This window comes from Balaenoptera acutorostrata, chromosome 13, assembly GCF_949987535.1.
Source record: "Balaenoptera acutorostrata chromosome 13, mBalAcu1.1, whole genome shotgun sequence".
NCBI lineage: Eukaryota > Metazoa > Chordata > Mammalia > Artiodactyla > Balaenopteridae > Balaenoptera > Balaenoptera acutorostrata.
In genome coordinates, this window is record NC_080076.1 from 64,663,047 (window position 1) to 64,682,608 (window position 19,562).

The 19,562-nt window shown below is 40.7% G+C and overlaps 1 protein-coding gene across 4 annotated transcripts in view; it reads right to left on the reverse strand.

The window, feature by feature from the left end:
* Positions 1–19,562, reverse strand: part of PTPN2 (protein tyrosine phosphatase non-receptor type 2) — a 78,478-nt gene that overhangs the window by 14,074 nt on the left and 44,842 nt on the right. For all 4 annotated transcript variants that reach the window (XM_057526532.1, XM_057526533.1, XM_057526531.1 and 1 more), the window contains exons 4-7: positions 13,477–13,575; positions 9,425–9,562; positions 2,517–2,726; positions 1,170–1,322 (exon numbers count right to left, since the gene is read on the reverse strand). In XM_057526532.1, the coding sequence (XP_057382515.1) occupies positions 1,170–1,322; positions 2,517–2,726; positions 9,425–9,562; positions 13,477–13,575 (600 nt within the window). The remainder of the gene's footprint in view (positions 1–1,169; positions 1,323–2,516; positions 2,727–9,424; positions 9,563–13,476; positions 13,576–19,562) is intronic.

The window sequence follows — 19,562 nt, forward strand, 5'->3', positions numbered from 1 at the left end:
TAAGCCCGTGAGCCACAACTACTGAGCCTGCGTGCCACAACTACTGAAGTCTGCACGCCTAGAGCCCGTGCTCTGCAACAGAGAAGCCACCACAATGAAAAGCCCATGCAACGCAACGAAGAGTAGCCCCGGCTCACCGCAACTAGAGAAAGCCCACGCGCAGCAACGAAGACCCAACGCAGCCAAAAATAAATAAATAAATAATCTAATTAATTAAACAAAAATTATTCTTTAATGCTAAAGATTTGGGGGGGGGAACCTTTTAAATAAAACTTAAAATTTTTATTGATAAATACAATAGATTGTCTTGAATAGTTAAAATAACACCAATGATCGGAACAAAAAAGTTAGCTGATAAATAAAATTGCTTAAGAATATTTAAATGTCTGTATAATCCATACAACACTTAACTACTTATATCTCATTCCATTTTGACAGATGGTGTGATCTCAGTTATAAAGGAGGGCTTATTCAGAATATTCCTGCTTTGGCTAGTAATCACAGAAGCTGAAGAGCAAGCAAATGGTTCATGTAAGAGAAAAATAAAGAATTCCAACTGCTTAAGTCCAATTCCATATGATCAGCTCAGACAAGAAACGGGTGTCTGTTGTTACTTCTGTTTCTATTTCACATGTTACGTTAGTACATAAACACAGATTTCTGATAATCAGTCTTTGAACTTAGCTTTTACAAATGTGGAATAAAAATACCTTCATAGGAATAAAGCCACCAACCAGAGAAAAATAACATTCTCCTGAAATTTCATTAAGTTTGCTGCAAGTACTCAAGTTGCTTGCTCATTGTTATAAAAGATGAAATATCTATGATATAAACTAAGTGTTCTTGTATAACTCCAGATCAGGTTTTTAATGGGGCAAAAGTAGCTAAATTTTCTGGTTATTTTAATGATGAAATACTTAAACCCTCCTCTACAAGAAACCTTACTTTCTTTAATGAAATTGTGTCCCCACTCGGGCTTCTGAGTAACAGGCAGGATTTAACATGAGGCTGAGGTACACAGGAGGAGGGGGGCATACATTTTACAATCTTAGGGGCCAGCTGGATTCACCACATTAATGTAAACATGCTTTTTTGGAAGGAAGGGAGAAGACACGTGCGTAAACGGAGTGCAGCTATGTGATGCAAATCGTATTTGATACACAGTTTACCTGTATACTTGAATCTCCCTTTATAAACTTTGCTCCTTCTATTATAGTCATGTATGAAAATCTGAGTTGATCTGGTGTCTGAATCAGCCCCATTCGGTATTTTCTCATATTCAGTAACAGTTGTTTAATATTAATATTGTCTCCTTTTTCCATCTGCAAGAAAGGTAAACATTATTCAAGACTTTTGTTGTTAAGAGTCCAGGAAAGAGAAGCAGTACAGGAAAACCGCTAAGAGCAAGTCAGCACAGGTTGCCCGTCTGCCCCGTCCAGGCAGCAGAGGGAGGACTCCTGGCCCTTCAGTTAACTCACAGCTGGCTCCAACCAACAGGAATCTCATACACTCTGGCTAGTGGTTGGTCGAAGGGAGGATTTATGGCCCATTCTGGCTTAATGTAAGGATAAATACATCGAGATTAGTGCCTTCCTTTTTTAAGAAGGTCTTGGCAGGAGTAAATCTTTTCGTTCGGCGCCCCTCTGCCTTCACGTCTGTGTACGGCAGCCACCTTAGGGTGCTGGAGCAGAAAGGCGGAAACAGCCAGACCCACAAGGACACCGCGGGGCCGCTGCACCAGCTGGGGCTGGATCCACGCACCCACACCCCAACCAGAAAAGAGAACAGCTGCTGAAGTTACATTTGGCAGGGAACAGGCAAACACACGATCCAGTTTTAATATTTACCATTAACAGAACAGATGCTTAGAGTTCTTAAACACGTCAAAGTTAACATAACAAGCCGCTTTTGACTGAAGTATAGGATATTAGGCAGAGTGGTAACACAGTAGACGTGCTAAGATACCCTCCCCATCAACCTAAAGGGAGGAAAGGCACAGGCCGGTACCCAGGCTGGGGCTGGGAAGGCTGGTGGAGAAAGAACACAGCCCTCGGGTACAACAGGAACCTCAGGGAATGATATTAAAACCCACACTCACCGAGGGCTTAGAAAGTGTTCTAAATGCACTCATCCACTTAATTCTCATGACAGTCCTGGGAGGAGAATACTCTCACTCTCTGCAGTTTGTAAACAAGGAAACTAAGGCAAGAAGGAATTCAATATTATCTACCAACTGATGTTTGAAAAATAAGAAGGGCGGGGGAGAGGACCCATCATTTAGGTAACAAAAGCTACCAGGAAAAGTCTCCTTCAAGAGCTCTAGAATTATCTTGGACGCAGCCCCACCAGTCACAGCAAGAGGCAGCTGAAAGGATGTGAATGAGAGTTTTTGGTTTTTCTAAAAGAAGGCAGAAGTTCAAGTTTGAAAAACACAGTTCTGGGATCCTGACATTCGAGCTTACTTCTGCCAGTGGAAACAATAAAAAGGTACAGAAGACTGAAATGAGGTCACTTACCAGAACAAGACAAGTGTCCACCAGAGAAAAGGTGCCTGACCGCCCAATGCCGGCACTACAGTGGATCACCGCAGGCCCGTGTTCAGGATTCAAGGAGCCAGACTCTCGCACTTTAAATAAGAAATTGAGAAATGAAGCTGGTGATTCAGGGACTCCGAAATCTGGCCAGGTAGTATAATGAAAGTGAGATATTGTTCTGGTTTCACCACTCTAAAAAGTGAAAATCAAGGGGGGAAATGTTAGTTCTGAGTTTTTTCTTTTAAAAGTCTACTGCAGAAAGATGTGTTTTGTGTAATGTACCATGATTTTTCATTGGTTTTTGATAATCACATACACAAGTGTGGGAAGATTTTCTTTAGGAGAATTTGGAATATATTAATAACAACTAACACTCCTGTAACACTTATTATTTTGTAGGCATGTTCTAAGCTTTTTATGTATTAACTCAACCCATACGACAATCCTACTAAAACCCATTTTCCAGATGAGAAAACTGAGGTGAAGGGTTAAGTAATGCACCCAAGGTCACACATCAGAAAATGGCAGAGGCAGGATTAGAGTAGCACTTGGGTTCCCAACCACTGACCTGCACCATACATGCTGCCAGGATTCTCTTTAATTCATACATCATGATGAGTGGATTCTATTCTATTTTTTAAAATTTCTACCAGTTTAATTTTACATTCTTTAATGGTTTCCTTTTTAAGAATTTCTAAGTTTTAAAAAATATAATGTTCCCCATTATATGAGTTATCTTTTAGATTCTGCTATACAGGCACAGAGGAACAACTCAAGAATTAATTTAAAGAAACAATCTTTATATTTTTAACTGAAATTGCTCTCCTAATTGCTGCTTTTCCCCATGGTAACAATTTCCAATCCTAGAACTGCTGACATGCCTTTGCCGATGTGCTAACATGGTTTACCAACATGCTAAGTGTTTCCTGTCTCGTAAAGCCTGCCTGGCACTCACCACCACTTCCTGGATATTCTCGACAACCTTTATTTCTGACTAACTCATTATGAAAACGTTCCTTGGCTTTTGCCAAAGGCCCTCTGCCCCCAGGAGCACTTCTCTGCCTTCTGCTCTTCATTCACAGAGGGAGCAGCGACCCGCTAACACATCTTTGCACAGTGTTTCAGCTTTAATTACAGGACTATTTTGGAAGAAGGAGCCACAGAAGCAGCATAAAAAACCCTGATTTTTTTAATGGTTACTTTTACAGCATCTACCTTTCAATACAAATTTACAAAATTAAACTTAGCTTTTTTAAAAAAATAATATTTACCTTTTTTCAGTACAAATTAAGACTCCTAAGTCCCAGACTGTTATATGAGGTACAGCACTGATAAAATACAGTGCAGAAGTTAAAAAAAAATTTTAATTATATGCGTTTAGTGGCTAATTTTTCTTGACATCCAGCTTTCATAATTCCAAATACACTGTGATCCACAGGTTCTCAGTACACTGAAGGTACTAGAAGATTTCCTATTACTAATTAAAATGCTCATTGTGATTATTAAAATTCAAAACATTTCCTTTTAAATTCCAAATTAATTATGCTAAGTGAAAGCAACAGACTCTAAAGGCTGTATTCTGTACGATTCCATTTACATGACAGCATGGAAAAGACAAAATTATAGGAATTGAAACCAGCCCAGTGGTAGCCATGAGCTGGGAGTGGGGCCGGGCTGACTGTACACAGGCAGCACGGGGGACGCGCGCACGTGCGTGTGTGTAGCTAGGGGATGGTGATAGAACTGTTCTTTATCTTGACTGGGCAGGTGGTGACATGAATGCACTGTCATAACTCAGACCTGTATATCAAAAAGATTGTATCTTACTGTATGTAAAAACAGTGTTTAAAACATTCCAAATTAAGGAGGCTAAACTGTAGCTTCCTTCTAGAAAACTGTAAATGGCAGCCATCTGATACCCACACAGGACTGGGGTCCGAAGTCCTTTCCTCCATCAGCCCAGGCACACGGTTAACTCAACCGCATCTTCCTTTAAATAGGGCCTCAGATTCCAGTGGGTGTCTTTATCCCTCTCCCCCGACAGCCGCCCCGCTGCAGTCCTCAGCCACCACACTGTGCTGACCATGCACAGAGGCCCAGCCCTGGTCCACATGGGCCTCAGCCAGGTCCAGGTGGACCTGCTGGAGGTCCCAGGCCTAGGAGGGGTGGCACCAGGGCCCTGCTCCCAGGGGAGTGCTCCCTAGGGTGTGGCCTATATGGTGTAGGTTCAACTATGCATCACCTCCTGGCCCAAAACCTACAGTTACCCCACAATCCTGGGCAACTACTTGCTTTTTCTTTGCTTGTATGATTTTGGCTTAAGACTAGTGGCCTCTTTATTTCTTTCAAATTCAGGTCACACTGTCTGGGATGCTTAAAGCCAGTTCCCAGAAATGCTCACCACTGTATAATACAGTCTTTCTCACTAATAGATTTTTGAAAATCCATCTTTTTCTTCCCAGACTAAAGAAATTCTCAGAGGTTAATTTTGTATTAATTCACTCCTACTGAAACAAGATTCAAAAAACTTAGCTCACAAAAATCACATAATTCCCAAAGGACCACAGAAGTAATAAGATCCATATGTTTACTACTCTGGTATAAAAAAAAGTTTATATGAACGATTGGATACCTTTCCCTCTTTTTCATACCGGAAAAAAAACGAGAAGGGGGGAAAGAGTTCCAAAGCATACAGAGCTAAAACAAAATTCATCTTTATTCCGAACAGTCTCTACATTTAGACTCTACAGTTTCTGACAAACTCCTAGTTTCAAACAGCGGACTCACCCTTCCCTCCTGCTCGGTCACCAAGCCCCTCAGTCCTGCTGTGACGCCCAGTCGGCTCCGTCCCTTCTCACCGCCACCCCTCACACCCGACTCCAGCCGGTCTGCACACACCTGCCCAGTTTTCTCCATAAAGCACTACATCATGGACACCACCCTCTGCACAAAGATGTCAGCAGTTCACCGTTCTTCTTAGGGCAAAATCTCATTTACATTTTTTGAAGAATTTTAAATGTAACGTCTTTGAAGCAGATGACAAGCTCATGGTCCATGGAGGCCAGGAAGCTAAACTATGAGCTGAGTAGGTACAAGAGCTGAGAGCCTGGGGGCAATTTAATTGTGCGCTGTCTAGAGCCATTCAAATGCAAGTTAACTATAATTGTTATCAATATGAGTAAGACTATAAATGTTCTAATTATTACTTAAAAATCTATACAGCTCTACAGCCCCAGGCCCAATTTTCACACTTTAGGCACAGAAAGAAGGTAGCAAGATTGTTTCCAAGAATTTCACAAGCCCCAGTTCCGTCACCTGTAAATGGGGTTTAAGAAAGTACTGATCTCACAAGGCTGCTGTGAAGGGTAAACAAGGCAACACCTGCACGTGGTGGCATGTGAAGAGACGCGGTGATCGCTGACAAAATGACACACTCGCTGCTGCCTTTACCGCAGCCCCTGATCCGCTCCCATCAACTGTAACCTCTCCACGTTTCCAACCTCCTCACCTGTGTTTCCGCTCCACCTGGAGAGAAGCAAGCTTGTCGACCCTGCCTCCCTCGAGGTCACTGCCCTAGTTCAGTCCCTCACCAGCTCCTGCAGGATCCCGCACTGGCCGTGTTAAATATGTGGTCACCATAACTCACTCTGGAAGATGACCGGAACCCCCAGGTGGGGAGGGGAGGAGAGCACCAGGGCAGGGGGCAAGGGGCCGGCTTCTAAGCAGGGGGCAGGGCAACGCACGAGGCATGGTCGGGAGAGGCAAGGCAGGGGCTGGCCGGGGACTCCTGCACCGGCCATGGAAGGGCTTCCCAGACCCCGGTGGAAGGACCAAGCCGTGTTTCAGGACAAGCACTCAGGTGTGGGGTGGTGAACAGGGTACTCGGTGCAACCGCAGAGGGGGTACAAGGGCAACAGGTAAGGACCCTGCCCATGGGGAGGTGAAAACCTTGTTATGGTGTCAAAATGTACACATGCGCCAAGTGCTGCACAAGCTGGGAAATGGTAAAATTTAAATTATGAAGAGAAGCGTAAGAAGATCCTAGCTGTTAGGAGTGAATGCATCACAGGTACATTAAGTGACCGAAGTGAGAAATGGGCACAAGCTGGACAGAAGAGTGCACAGGACATAAACAGACAGGAGAGGAAGACGCCCGGGAGGCATCTAACCCTGCTCTGGGCAAATCTACAGGGGCAGAGAAACAGAACTCAGCATGACAACAGCCTTCCTGGAACTTGATACACATAAAGCTGGCCGAGGACACTACGGAAAACGGTGAAGGCCAACTAAACAGAAAAGCCCGAAAGACAAGTTCTCCAGATGACCTGGGATTTTAAAAGCCCCTCAACTATCTTCATAGCTTAAGCCACAAGGCCCCTTTTAAAAGCAGACATGGAATCTCTTCACGTGGGGGCAAAAGTTCAAACTCTGAGCTCTCATCACGATGCTGGAAAGGGCTGCTGGTGCTTTACTGCCCACCAGACGTGAGGTCTCTAGGGAGCAGGGCCTGACAGGAGGCAGCTCTGGCCCCAGATCTGTTAAGAGGCACAGCCAGACTCCTTTAGAAGCAACCTGGTCCTCTGAACCTCAGGAACCTCCACTCAGACCTGCAGGTGAGGCTGGCTCTCCCTCCCCTACTTTGTCATCACCTCTTCTCCTGCAGCACGTCCTTCTCCGCTGCCCTGGCTCCTGCAGCCCTTCCCAACTCCAAGGGAGCCACTGACAACAGGTGACCCCACACTGAGTCTGAGGCACTGTCACAGCATTAATTCACTCGATCATTGTAACAACCCTACGAGCTGGTGCGTCATCATCCTCATTTTGCAGATGAGAAAACGGAGGCACAGAGGTTAAATAATGGGACCAGTCACACAGCCAGGAGTGGTAGAGCTGGGATTTAAACTCAGGCCACATGGCTCCTGAGTCTAAATACTTAACCAAATGCAATTCTGTCTCTCCTACTGAAACGCTACTTTATTCTTCTAGCACTCCTAGCTCTTACTAAAGATTGTAAAATAGAACACAAACTGTTGCTATTTAATTATGGTGTACTCTGAACCCAGGGCAGTAAGAAATCACACAGTTGCCAGCAATTAAAACGTAGTGGTTGGCCTGCTCCCAGGGCGGCCTCAATTTCAGAAACTTTAGAACCAAGGATCTTCCTTTACAACAATCAGCATCTTTTTCAAAAGACTTGGTCCCATCTCATTAGAAGTTAGGAGATTTGGATTTGAGTTCTGGTCTGTCACTTATTAACTGAGTAATCTATTTATGGAAAAAAATCCATTAACCTCATGGATTTTCAGGTTATTTTTTTTTAAGTATGAAAAACAGGGATATTAAGAATATTTACTCTGTCCACATTTTAGGAAGACTGTAGGACAAATGATACACATGTGAAAATACTTTGCAAAGTGATAAAGAAAATACAAAAGTTATTCTATGTTATTATTATTTGAGGTGTAATCAATGCTCAGGACACAGAAAAACACCTATGCCCACCTCCTTCTAAATAAATTTTAATGCCACAAGCAGACGAGGTACCTGGGATAAGTAAACACCAAGAGAAGATGATTCCAAGACCCATGAGAACTTTATGGAAGCACAGGTCTGTTTCTGGGAATGAGCACTGGACAAACCAGGACCAAGTAGTAGCTGATGTATTTCAATGCAGCTAAAGATACATGCAAATGTATGTATGTTTGTATGTATGTTTGGAATCACTGGTGCAAAACAAATACAGTGAGGAGATTCATAAAGAAGCCTCCTCCCTGGATGACCTAAGAGATCCCATAATAAGCTCAGCTATGAAAGTCATGGAAGCTGGACCTGGCCCGAAGCACTCAGCACACATCTGTACTTACAGTATGTAATAAAAAACAGAGAGGTGTTTTAGGAGATCAACCATAAAAGGTACTTCTGCATATCTAAAAAGTGTATATATCTCCCTTCACCACAAAGCTTTTTTTTTTTGGTTAATGATCACACGTTAAGCACTCAATTCACTTAATAGTTAACTAAAACAGTATCTCGCTTTAGACTAGATACATTCCCGAAGCCATTTTTGGGCAAACATTTTCCTATTTTCTAGTTTTTCTAGTTTCTGAGAGCAACTCAGAATCACTCTTATTTCATATTTTCTAGTCATTCTAATTACGAATCAAAGAAGGCAAAGAGGTAAGTGGGAAGAGGGGAGAAGTATCTCAATCTTCAGCCTGACAACAGCAGGCTCACAACCCACCCTGTACCTGTATCTCAACCAAGTACCAGGAATGAGTCTTATATATCTGGAAAAAAATCCAAGTAAATGTTCTTGAGACCATATGGTAAATTTACTTCACCATTTTCACCAGTTTAATAAAGACAAATTTCCGTGTGACTAATCCCTTGAATTAACAACACTCTCAACAGTAGTAAGTATCAGAGCTGGCGTTTACAGGGCACCTGGTCTGTGTTAGTGTCTCTGCACACACACCCTCACCCGACCCCACAATGGCCCTGAGAGGGAGGCACCACCATCTCCATCCCACAGATGAGGACAGACTTCAGGAGGTCTGGGAGCAGGTACACTAAGTAGCAGAGCTGGATGTGAATCCAGGTTGGCCTGATTCTAAAGCCCTCTCTCTTAATCCCCGACTAATTTTAGTAAGTTATTCTGAATCCTCAAATATTTACCTGAACTTTAAAATTCTTAGTTTCTAGGGTTTCTTGAGAGTCCTCAGAGAGCTACCACATATAGGAACAAAATCTATAAGGAAAAGGTTATGGCTGTACACTACTATAGGTATTAATGAAATGAATGGGCTGCCCCAAACTTCATACCTAAGAACAAAGAATAATCCTTAAAATCATCATATAAAGCCCCATCGTTTGGGCATGAAAAGTCTTACATTGGTGTTTCCTAACTGCAGCACATGGACCGTATAATAGGACTTCACGTCTTCCGACAGGAACTTCACACTGAAGCCTGTTTCCTTAAACAGCATCTCTCGGTCATCCTTTGTCGGCCAGTACTGTGCACATTTAACCTAAATTTAAGAATATGCATATGACTTTTTTTAGTTTATAGACATAATGAAACCATAAAAAGCTGGAAAGGAAAACAAACCGCACACACGCTATATATTTTTCAAGTACCCAAATCTAAGAATAGTCGCACTACGTTTGATGTTTAATGTATTTTAATAAGATTGACATCTTACAAAAGCAGGTTTGTAAAATGTTCCTCTAACTTATACACTAAAAAAAAGCCATAAACAGATATCATGTTCATAAAATGAAAATCAATTTGTCATTTCTAAAGCAGGGTAACGTATATTTTAACACCATACTGGCATTCACACTACGTTTCTATAAATATCAAACTCTTACAAGAATCTTATCTTCAAACAGTATTGAAAAGGCTTTATTTTACAAGTATTTTCCATAAATACCCGTTAATCTGCTACTAAATACTACTACATATCTAGAAATAACATTGCATACCTACTTACTAAAAATTAAGTTGGGGAAAGAATTAGAAGATAAGCTCCCTTTACCTAGAGTTGTTACATTTTGGCAGAACTATTGACATGGAATTTGTATTTGTGACAATAAAAACATCTTCCCAAAAGCCAAATTATGAGGCCAGCAGGCTGAGGTAAGGTGAGCTAGAGTCATTTCATTAGGAAAAAACACCAGAAAAACATCCTTGTAAAATATGGCCATTTCTCCTTTTCCAAATCACAAATAGCTACAAATAACAAACAATAAAAATGTTCCCAAAACAAATGAATACTATGAGCTGACACTTCAAAAGGTTAGCTAAAAGACATTTAAAAAATGACACCAAAAAAAAAAAAAAAAAAATGACACCAGAAGTGAAAGAGCATAAATTGGAGTTTGAACAACTCAGAAATGAGGTGACAGAAAAGAAAAAAGAATCAGAAATAATAGAACACATTTCATCAACAAAGACTAATTAATTAAACTAGAGAAAAGAGATGTGACTAAACACAACAGATGATGGTTTAAGAGAAAAAGAAGGACATTTTTAAAATAAAAAAGAAATGAAGAGGGAGACAAATAGGATTAGAGAAAATGTGACAAACATAAAAAATAAGCAAAAAAAAAAAAAAAAAAAAGCAAAGAAAACCTAACACATGTATAATAGGAGAACCCAAGAAAAGAACACCAAAGCAAGCAAGGGAACAGAATAAATGTCAACAAGTATAATTCAATAAATTTTTCTTTAAAGAAAGAAAAAATGTCTGAAATCACATACTGAAAAAGCACTCTATGCCCCTGGACAAACTGACCCAGAATGACCAACACAGAAATATTTTGGTAAAATTATTGGGGTTTGAAGGAAAAAAATCCTTTGGGTAACCTAGGTAAAAAGAATAAGTGACTTATAAAGGAAATAAAGATGTCCATTTGACTTTGACAGTAATTTGTAATGCCAGAAGAAAATGGAGTAATACATTTAAGTTGTTCAAAGAAAAGCAAATATGAGCCAAAGATTTTATATTCTGCCAAACTGACTGTTAAGCACTGAGCCAGCAGATGAACTGTCATTGGCACGTAAGACATGAGGGACTATGGTGCCCATGAGTCCTTCCTCAGGATCCTTTGGAGTATGAGCTACAGACAGAATGACTGGAGAGACACCTCAACATATACAGACCTACACAAAAGGGGCATAAGGGACAGAGTATAATGTGCTATAAACTCTGACAATGTACAGAAAGTACAACTTAAAAAAAAACAGAGAATGGGAAAAACAAAACATTTTAAACTTTTTTTCAGTAGTTATTTTGGTGATGGAGTTGATTTTGTTATTATGAGTATTTTCTGTGTGCAATATCAGACAAAGTAAAAGAGTCACTATAAGATATTTGACATCACTAGTGTCTATGAGAACCAGAATTCACGGTATGGAAAACGCTGTAACAGATAAAGGATAGAAAGGGTTGAGCCAACCCCTATAGGCCTAAATTTGAATCAGAAATATCAGTATGAACACTAGCGCTGTGTTACCTTAACACACAAACATATTTTTCCTTAGCTCTGTTCACTGAAAAGACCAACCCAGTGGCAACAAACATCCTTACTTTTGTTGTGACCCTGAAATACCACTGCCCACTGAAAGAAATTAAGGCCCCTTATAGAAATGGCTGATTCTTACACAAGAGTTTAAGATGAGCCTGCAATATGGAGTCATTCCAGACAGCAAGTAGCTATGAAGACTCTTGGGTCTGTGTAAAAGAACTCAGGGCCCAACTTGAAGACCTTCCTGCTGGCCAGTGAAGGGACAATCTGACTACAAATAAGGATAATAACTGCCATGGAGTGAAATGAATCAAGGATGTTTGAATCCATGACTTCACAGTACCTGATGCCCTCCCGCCCTGCCCCCACACCAAGAAAACCTAAGTGGTCACATGTTGAGGACACTAGGGAATCAACTTCGTTTGAAAACTGCTTTTCCTATTTAAAAGTGGCCAAGTAACAAGAGTGGGAGGTTTATTTTTTTTTTTAATAGAAGTATTCCAACAAGAGCTCAAGAAGAAATGATAAAACTGGAATATCGCTATTTTATATCCCCTAATTAATTAAGGAGCTAAACACCGACCAGCAACAGCTGCCACCATCATTACGCTGACAAACATTATGCTCCCACCCACAAGGTGACCTTCCCCCAGACATGAAACCTGACTCTAGATCCAACCACCGTAAACATGATTTCTGATTTCTGGTGGCAGTCTTATCTTTTTATTATACTAATTAAACTGCAGAATGAGGGATGAAACTTATAATCCTCTAGTTGGCAACGCTGCTCAAAATGTCCCAACTGATAGAGCCCCCATCACTTGAAGCACGAAAACCACTGTAAATGACTACGCTGACATTGCTGGACACGCTGGTATGTTAACGCCACTTCAGATCTGAAACAGATGAGAAAAACCTTCACTACCATTGAAAACTGGCAACTATTAATTTAGAAAAAAGGAAGAGGGATTTCCCTGGTGATGCAGTGGATAGGTATCCGCCTGCCAATGCAGGGGACATTGCAGTTCCAATGCAGGGGAACTTCCCGGGTTCGATCCCTGGTCCAGGAAGATCCCGCATGCTGCGGAGTAACTAGGCCCATGCGCCACAACTACTGAGCCTGCATTCTAGAGCCCACGTGCCACAACAACTGAGCCCATGTGCCACAACTACTGAGCCCGCAGGGCTAGAGCCCATGCTCCGCAACAAGAGAAGCCCCCACTCGACTAGAGAAAGCCCATGCGCAGCAACGAAGACCCAACGCAGCCAAAAACAAATAAAATTAAATCTTTAAAAAAAAAAAAAAAAGGAAGAATCAGGAACCTGAAGAAGCAGAGCAGTCTAAGACCTCAGGGCTGAAAGAGACCTGACAGACAATACTTTCCAATTTGCATGTTTGACAGAAGAGGACCCTAAAGCCACAGAAGCTGAAAGACTTACTCAACGTCGCACCACTAATTAGCACTGGGTTTAGACTACACTTCAAATGTCAATAAATTTATACATCTCCATACTTACTGCCTTATGACCGAAGAGCCAATGGTAATTTATAAAGGTTTTAGAAACCTGTCACTTTAATCTTTTATAAAATTTCCAGGATTTTGATAATAATAAATTGTAAAGATTGTGATAAAGCCTAGGGATTCCAAAGATCTAAATACCACTACTAGCCAATACTGGCTCCATTATACTTATATTTTGGAGGGTAGTGGTCCGCAATTGTTATTTAAATATTTAAGGTAAAAAAGGAAAAGGATACATTAGCTCTTCTGGTCAGAATCACCCTGACCACTAGCCTTTAGCAATTAAAGGCCAAAACTAATGAATGAATATCCCAAAAGAAATAAGAAAATATTTATAAGTTAACAATCACAGGCAGTACACTAAGTTGTAAATATCAAGTATTACTCACCGATTCTTTCTCCACAATTCGGTTTAGCATGACAACTGCTTTGGTCTTTTGCTGCCAAACCATGAGCCAGAAATGACAACCTGTATTAGGAAGTGGACCCTGTAAGAACAGAGAAGGAAAAGTAGGTAAGAGAAAGGGGACGGAGTAAGGCTCCGAGGAAACTCCTTCAGGGAAGCTTCTCGTCTGAGAATAGTGTATCGGATCATAAAGAGTAAATCGAGACTTTAAATCCACTTGAACTAAAAATAGGTCTGTGCTAGTTAGGATTACTGATTATCAACGATCAAAACTGACTTTTATTTACTTAGGCAGAAACAAAAAATTTTCAGGCTCTCAGGTGACTTTCAGAGTTGAGGGCTGGAGAACCAGGCTTGGGTAGAAACAAACGTCAAGACAAGATTTTGTCCAAAGAGGAGTGGGTTTGGGACAGTACTCCCAACCTGTCACTAACATCACCTGCTTTGCTGGTACTGCCATCCTAAGGTGGCTGTAGTACTCACGCACAACCTGTAAGCAAATCAGGGTCAAAATCACAGGCGCCAAGATCTACGCGTTGTGTTCTAGCTGCAAAGGAGGCAGGCAAAGGCAATTTCTGTCCCCTCCGGTCTCTGCCACAGAAAGAGAGGCCCTGCCTTCCATCATGAGGGCAGCCCTGCAAAGGAGGAAGTCTGTGCCAGCACTGGCCTGCAACCAACCCAAGTTAGCTACAAAGAGAATTCCAGAAAAAGTGGAAATTTCAAAGCACCTGAACCACTATGAAACTGTTAATCTACAAAACCAGAGAATGTGTAACCCTCAAGAGCGGAGTTAAAAGGGGTAACGGTGCATATCACAATACTGCCATGGGGAAAAAAAATCAAATCATATTATGAATTTCCAATTACCTTCACATTTTGATTAATGGGTAGCACAAGGAAGAATAAAGGGCAAACAAGAGATGAGAAGGCCATGCCCAAACTTTAACTATTTTAAGTGAGTAAAGATTAACATGAACGAGGTTTGACTGTACCTCCAGTAACTCAACAAGCATTCATCTCGCAGGACGCTGACTAGAGCTTCAGCTCCACATGGAAAACAAGGCAATTCAAGTGGTGCTACACTGAAAGCAGCTTTAGGGCAGTTGTATCCCTGGTATGTAGTGGGTGTTGGGTAAATATTATTTGAACTAATAAACTCTAAGCTCTAAGTTATACAAATGCTAGAAAGGGATTGCGAACCCTGAGGAGCTGCACCCTCAGGTTTGAGGAACTGTTCCCCTCCTTCGGTGCATGTTATCCAATGCTTGAGTTACTTCCAAAACCAAACAATGTGAAGGTAAAAACAGCATTGAGAAGATCCCCAGTAAAATGAATGCCGTTTCTTTCGTCTAAAAAAATGGACAGATCAGTTCACCAATGAAGTCGCTCCTTAGTGTGTTCACGCACACGCACGTGTACACACACACACACACACGCACATTCTGTTAGTGGTTCTGAAATGGGAGAGGGTTTCTCAGCCCTTCCACTTAGCAGCAATACTACCTATTTTTCTTGTGCAAAATGGAGATCTATACCAAGGGACTGATACATATGTTTTTAATTTTCATAAAATTTAGAGGGTAAAGATGACAAAAATAATAAGCAACAAAGGACAATGAGAACAACTGCAGTTTTAATAAACACTTAGCATCTCTGGTTTTCTCTATCCTTTGAAATATTTTCTGTGCGTGTTCTCTGTTCCAACGTACTAGGTACAAAGGCAAAAGCAGTCTCAGATGTCAAAGAGCTTATGACAGAGGCAAGGAACAGAAACACATCAAGCACCACAAGAGTAAGGGGTAAACCATCAGGTCTGCAGAAGCAGGAAGGATACTGGCGCAGAGCCTTAAAAATGAGGAGGGCACTGACATGGGGGAAGGAAGGGTAGGGAATCAGGATCCCTTCCCAGCATAAGGCAAGGCATGTGCAAGTTTAGGGGACATCTAGGAAAAGACAGCTAGACTGCTGAGGGCAACGTGGAGGTATGCAGTAGGAAACTGCACCTGCAGAGTGGGAGGGTCTCGAATGCAAGAAATAGTCACCGAACTCTTCTTTAAGGAGTAAAGGGATATGACTAGATTCGTATGTCACAAAAAATAATTCTGGTGGAATTGTTATAGATGGATTAGGAAGGACAGACTGGTGGCAAGGAAATAAGTTAAGCTACCACTTTGGGGCAGATAAACTTCAAGAGAGCTCTGAAGAAGGGCAGGGCAGCAGAACAAAGGAAAGTATTAGACACATGAGGAGGATAGCTTTAACCCAGATGAGAAAAATAGGAAGGGGGCTGGCATGGTTTAAAAAAAAAGAAAGAGTTTGACATAGAAAATGCAGAATTTGTGACATCAATTGGTCACATGGGTAAAAACACCCATATGGATGCTGAAAAATATAAGGCAGGGGTGGAGGCAGGGGTGAGACTCAGGAAATAAGAAAAAGCTGAAGACGGGCTTCTGAGTCCCGTTTAGAATGAGGGGGGAGGGACTCTGTCAGGACACAAAGAAACTGTCCAAGATGGACAGGAGGCTTAAATGAGATCACTAGGGTATGAGTCAGGCATTTTCTTTTTCGTGATGAGATTTATAATGTTTTATAAAAGGGTTATTACTATCATTACTACTACTAATAAAAAGCAGTAACAAATGCCACAATAAATACTCCATGGAGTACTTACCATAGTACCAGGCACTATATGAGTTTTTATCAGCGTTGTTCTATAGATAATAGAGATATATATCGATAATATAGGTACACACTTGACTCTTGAACAACACGGGTTTGAACTGCGGGGGTCCACATATAGGCAGATTTTTTTCAATAAATACACAGCTGGCCCTCTTATCCATGGGTTCTGCATCCGCAGAATCAACCAACCTCAGATGGCAAACTTAATACATGATCCGTGATTGGTATGTGGAATCCCAAGGACAGAGAAGGACAACTATGCACTTGAGAACCCGTGGGTTTTGGCATCTGCAGAAGATCCTGGAAGCAAATCCCCCCAGATTCCAAGGGACGACAGTACAGGCTTGGGGAATAAGTAATGTGTCCAAGGTCACAGAGTAGTTTCCAGGCAGCAGATCTGAATAATTAAGAGCAGAACCATGCAGTCTATGGAGACCGTGTAGCTTCACATCCTGGCCTCATCCCACTTGTTGTATGACCTTGGTAAAGTTATTTGAAGTTCCTTTGTCTCTTTAGGTGATTCTTCATGTTAACATAAGGATAATAGTATTTACCACAGAGGGTTATCCTGAGGTTTAGATTATACAAAACATAAAATACAGAACAGTGTTAAAAACTGCTAGCTGTTACTATTTACAACAGTCAAGACATGGAAGACATCTAAGTGTCCATCTACAGATGAACGGATAAAGAAGATGTGGTACATATATACAATGGAATACTGCTCAGCCATAGAAAATAATGAAATAATGCCATTTGCAGCAACATGGATGGACCTAGAGATTATCATTCTAAGTAATTCAGACAAAGACAAATACTATATGATATCACTTACATGTGGAATCTAAAATATTATACAAAAGAAATTATTTACAAAACAGAAACAGACTCACAGACAGAAAACATACTTATGGTTACCAAAGGGGAAAGGGGAGAAGGGATAAATTAGGAGTTTGGGATTCACAAATACACACTACCATCTATAAAATAACAGGATTTACTGTGTAGCTCAGGGAACTATATTCAGTAACTTGTAATAACCTACGACAGCAAAGAATATGAAAAAGAATAGATATAGATGTGTGTGTATATAACTGAATCACTTTTTGTACACCTGAAACTAACACAGTACGGTAAATCAACTATAGTTCAATAAAATAATAAATAAAAGACTGCTAGCTCGGGAACTTCCCTGGTGACACAGTAATTAAGAATCCGCCTGCCAATGCAGGGAACACGGGTTCAAGCCCTGGTCCGGGAAGATCCCACATGCCGTGAAGCAACTAAGCTCGTGCGTCACAACTACTGAGCCCACGTGCCAAAACTACAGAAGCCCACACGCCTAGAGCCCATGCTCAGCAACAAGAGAAACCACCACAATGAGAAGCCTGCACACGGCAACAAAGAGTAGCCCCCGCTCCCTGCAACTAGAGAAAGCCCACGAACAGCAACAAAGACCCAACGCAGCCAAAAATAAATAAATATATATTAATTAATTAAAAAAAAGATTGCTAGCTGCTAGCTGTTAATTTTACTTCCCACTAGGATGTGAAGTTCATAATGGCAGTTTTATGAATGGCTGTTTTATTCAAACAATGCTGCCACAAAGTAGGTACTCAAAGCTTTGCTGGATGAATGAACATCCAATGAAGCAGCCAGACTGGGATTCAAATACAGATACCATGAGTCCAGAGTCTACCCTCTTTCTTAGGATACAAAGGTTCAAAATGTGATCCCAGGGAGTTGAAGTGATGAGTGTAGACTGGACGGGGGAAAAAACCTAAGTCAGAATCTTGAGAAACAACTGCATTTTTAGACACTAAAAATGAGAAAGAGGAATGGATAAAAAAACTGAAAAAAAAAGAGAAAGAAAGGGTGTGATAAGGAATCTAGGGTAATTACTCTTTTCTGTTTTTTATCATTATGGATTTTTCAAATAGAAAGTAAATTTTTTAACTCTAAAAATGAGTTTATTAAAAACATGAATACGCATAAGAAAAACTTCAAATATTACAGAAAATGGCAAATTGAAGTCTCTCTTTTTTCCTAATTCCCAGAAATAATCAGTAAGAATAGCAAGTGTATAATTTGTTTAGCCAGCCCCTTGCAGACTGTTTCATTTCTACTATTTCTGGCCCTATGCTATTAAAATGAAGTTGTAACAAACACCCTCACATGTATCTTTATGTCTTTACATATTAGACCCCTGAGTATTATAAACTTTTAAATCTCTGCTGATCTGACAGGAGAAAAGTGGTAACTGATTGCTGGTTTAAATTTATATTTCCTAATTACTAGAAAAGTTGAGCATCTCTTCATATGTATATTGTCTATCTTTATTTCTTTTCTTTGAACTGTGAATTTATGTTCTTTGCCAGTTTTTTTCATGGATTGTTTCTCTTTTTCTTTTTGATTTACAGGAGCTGCTTTACTTCAAGTAAAAAAGAGTAATTCTTGTTTCCTGTGAATTAGAGATAGTCTAACAGTTCATAGTTACATTAATTTGAATATCTTCTTACCATTTTCAACGGTTTTCACTTTCAGTAACAGGTTATTCTGATCTGAAATGGGTTCTTTAAAAATCTCAAACATTATAAATATACAGCTTATCTTTTTTAAAATTTAAGTACAGTTGATTTACAATACTGTGTTAGTTACAGGTGTACAGCAAAGTGATTCAGTTACATACATATATTTTTTCATATTACGCTCCATTATAGGTGATTGCCAAGATACTGAATAATACAGCTTATCTTTTGAATATTTAAAAATCATTAACTGAGGGAAATGAGAGCACTGTTAATTAAATCTATTATTTGATAAACAAAGGGTAGCTGGTGTGGATAAACCAAAATCACTTCTGCTATCTCAGAGTGGAAGAAAAGTGCTGCTGGAACATGGGTGTGGCCGGTGTGCTGAGAAGCGATCGGGCAGGAGGCCAAAGGGGCAGCAGGCTCTTGGGCCTCCCTGTTGGTTGTCTGGGCACCTGGCTCACACCCTCACCTGCCCTGACATCCAAGGTCTGTCCACACTCTGAAAATACACACCAGGGCGGGGCAGAGAAGAGCTTTCAAAGGGCCTCTCATTCTGATTCAAGTGATGTAAAGAGAAGCAGAAGGTAACAAAGCATCAACAAACCAAGGCTTTGTACCAAATATTCAATATAAAGCAAGGAGGACAACTGGTCAGAAAAGAACCGGCCTAGCCAAATTCCATGAACAACTTTCTTTCAGAGAACGTGTAACATTGAAGATTACTTTTATCTGAAATATACACAGCTGCAAAACATTGTAACATCATTCATTACATAACAACAGAAAAAACTGAAACAGCATTTCATCTCCAAAAGAAGTCAGGACACACTTTTCGCTGTGTTTTAAAGAA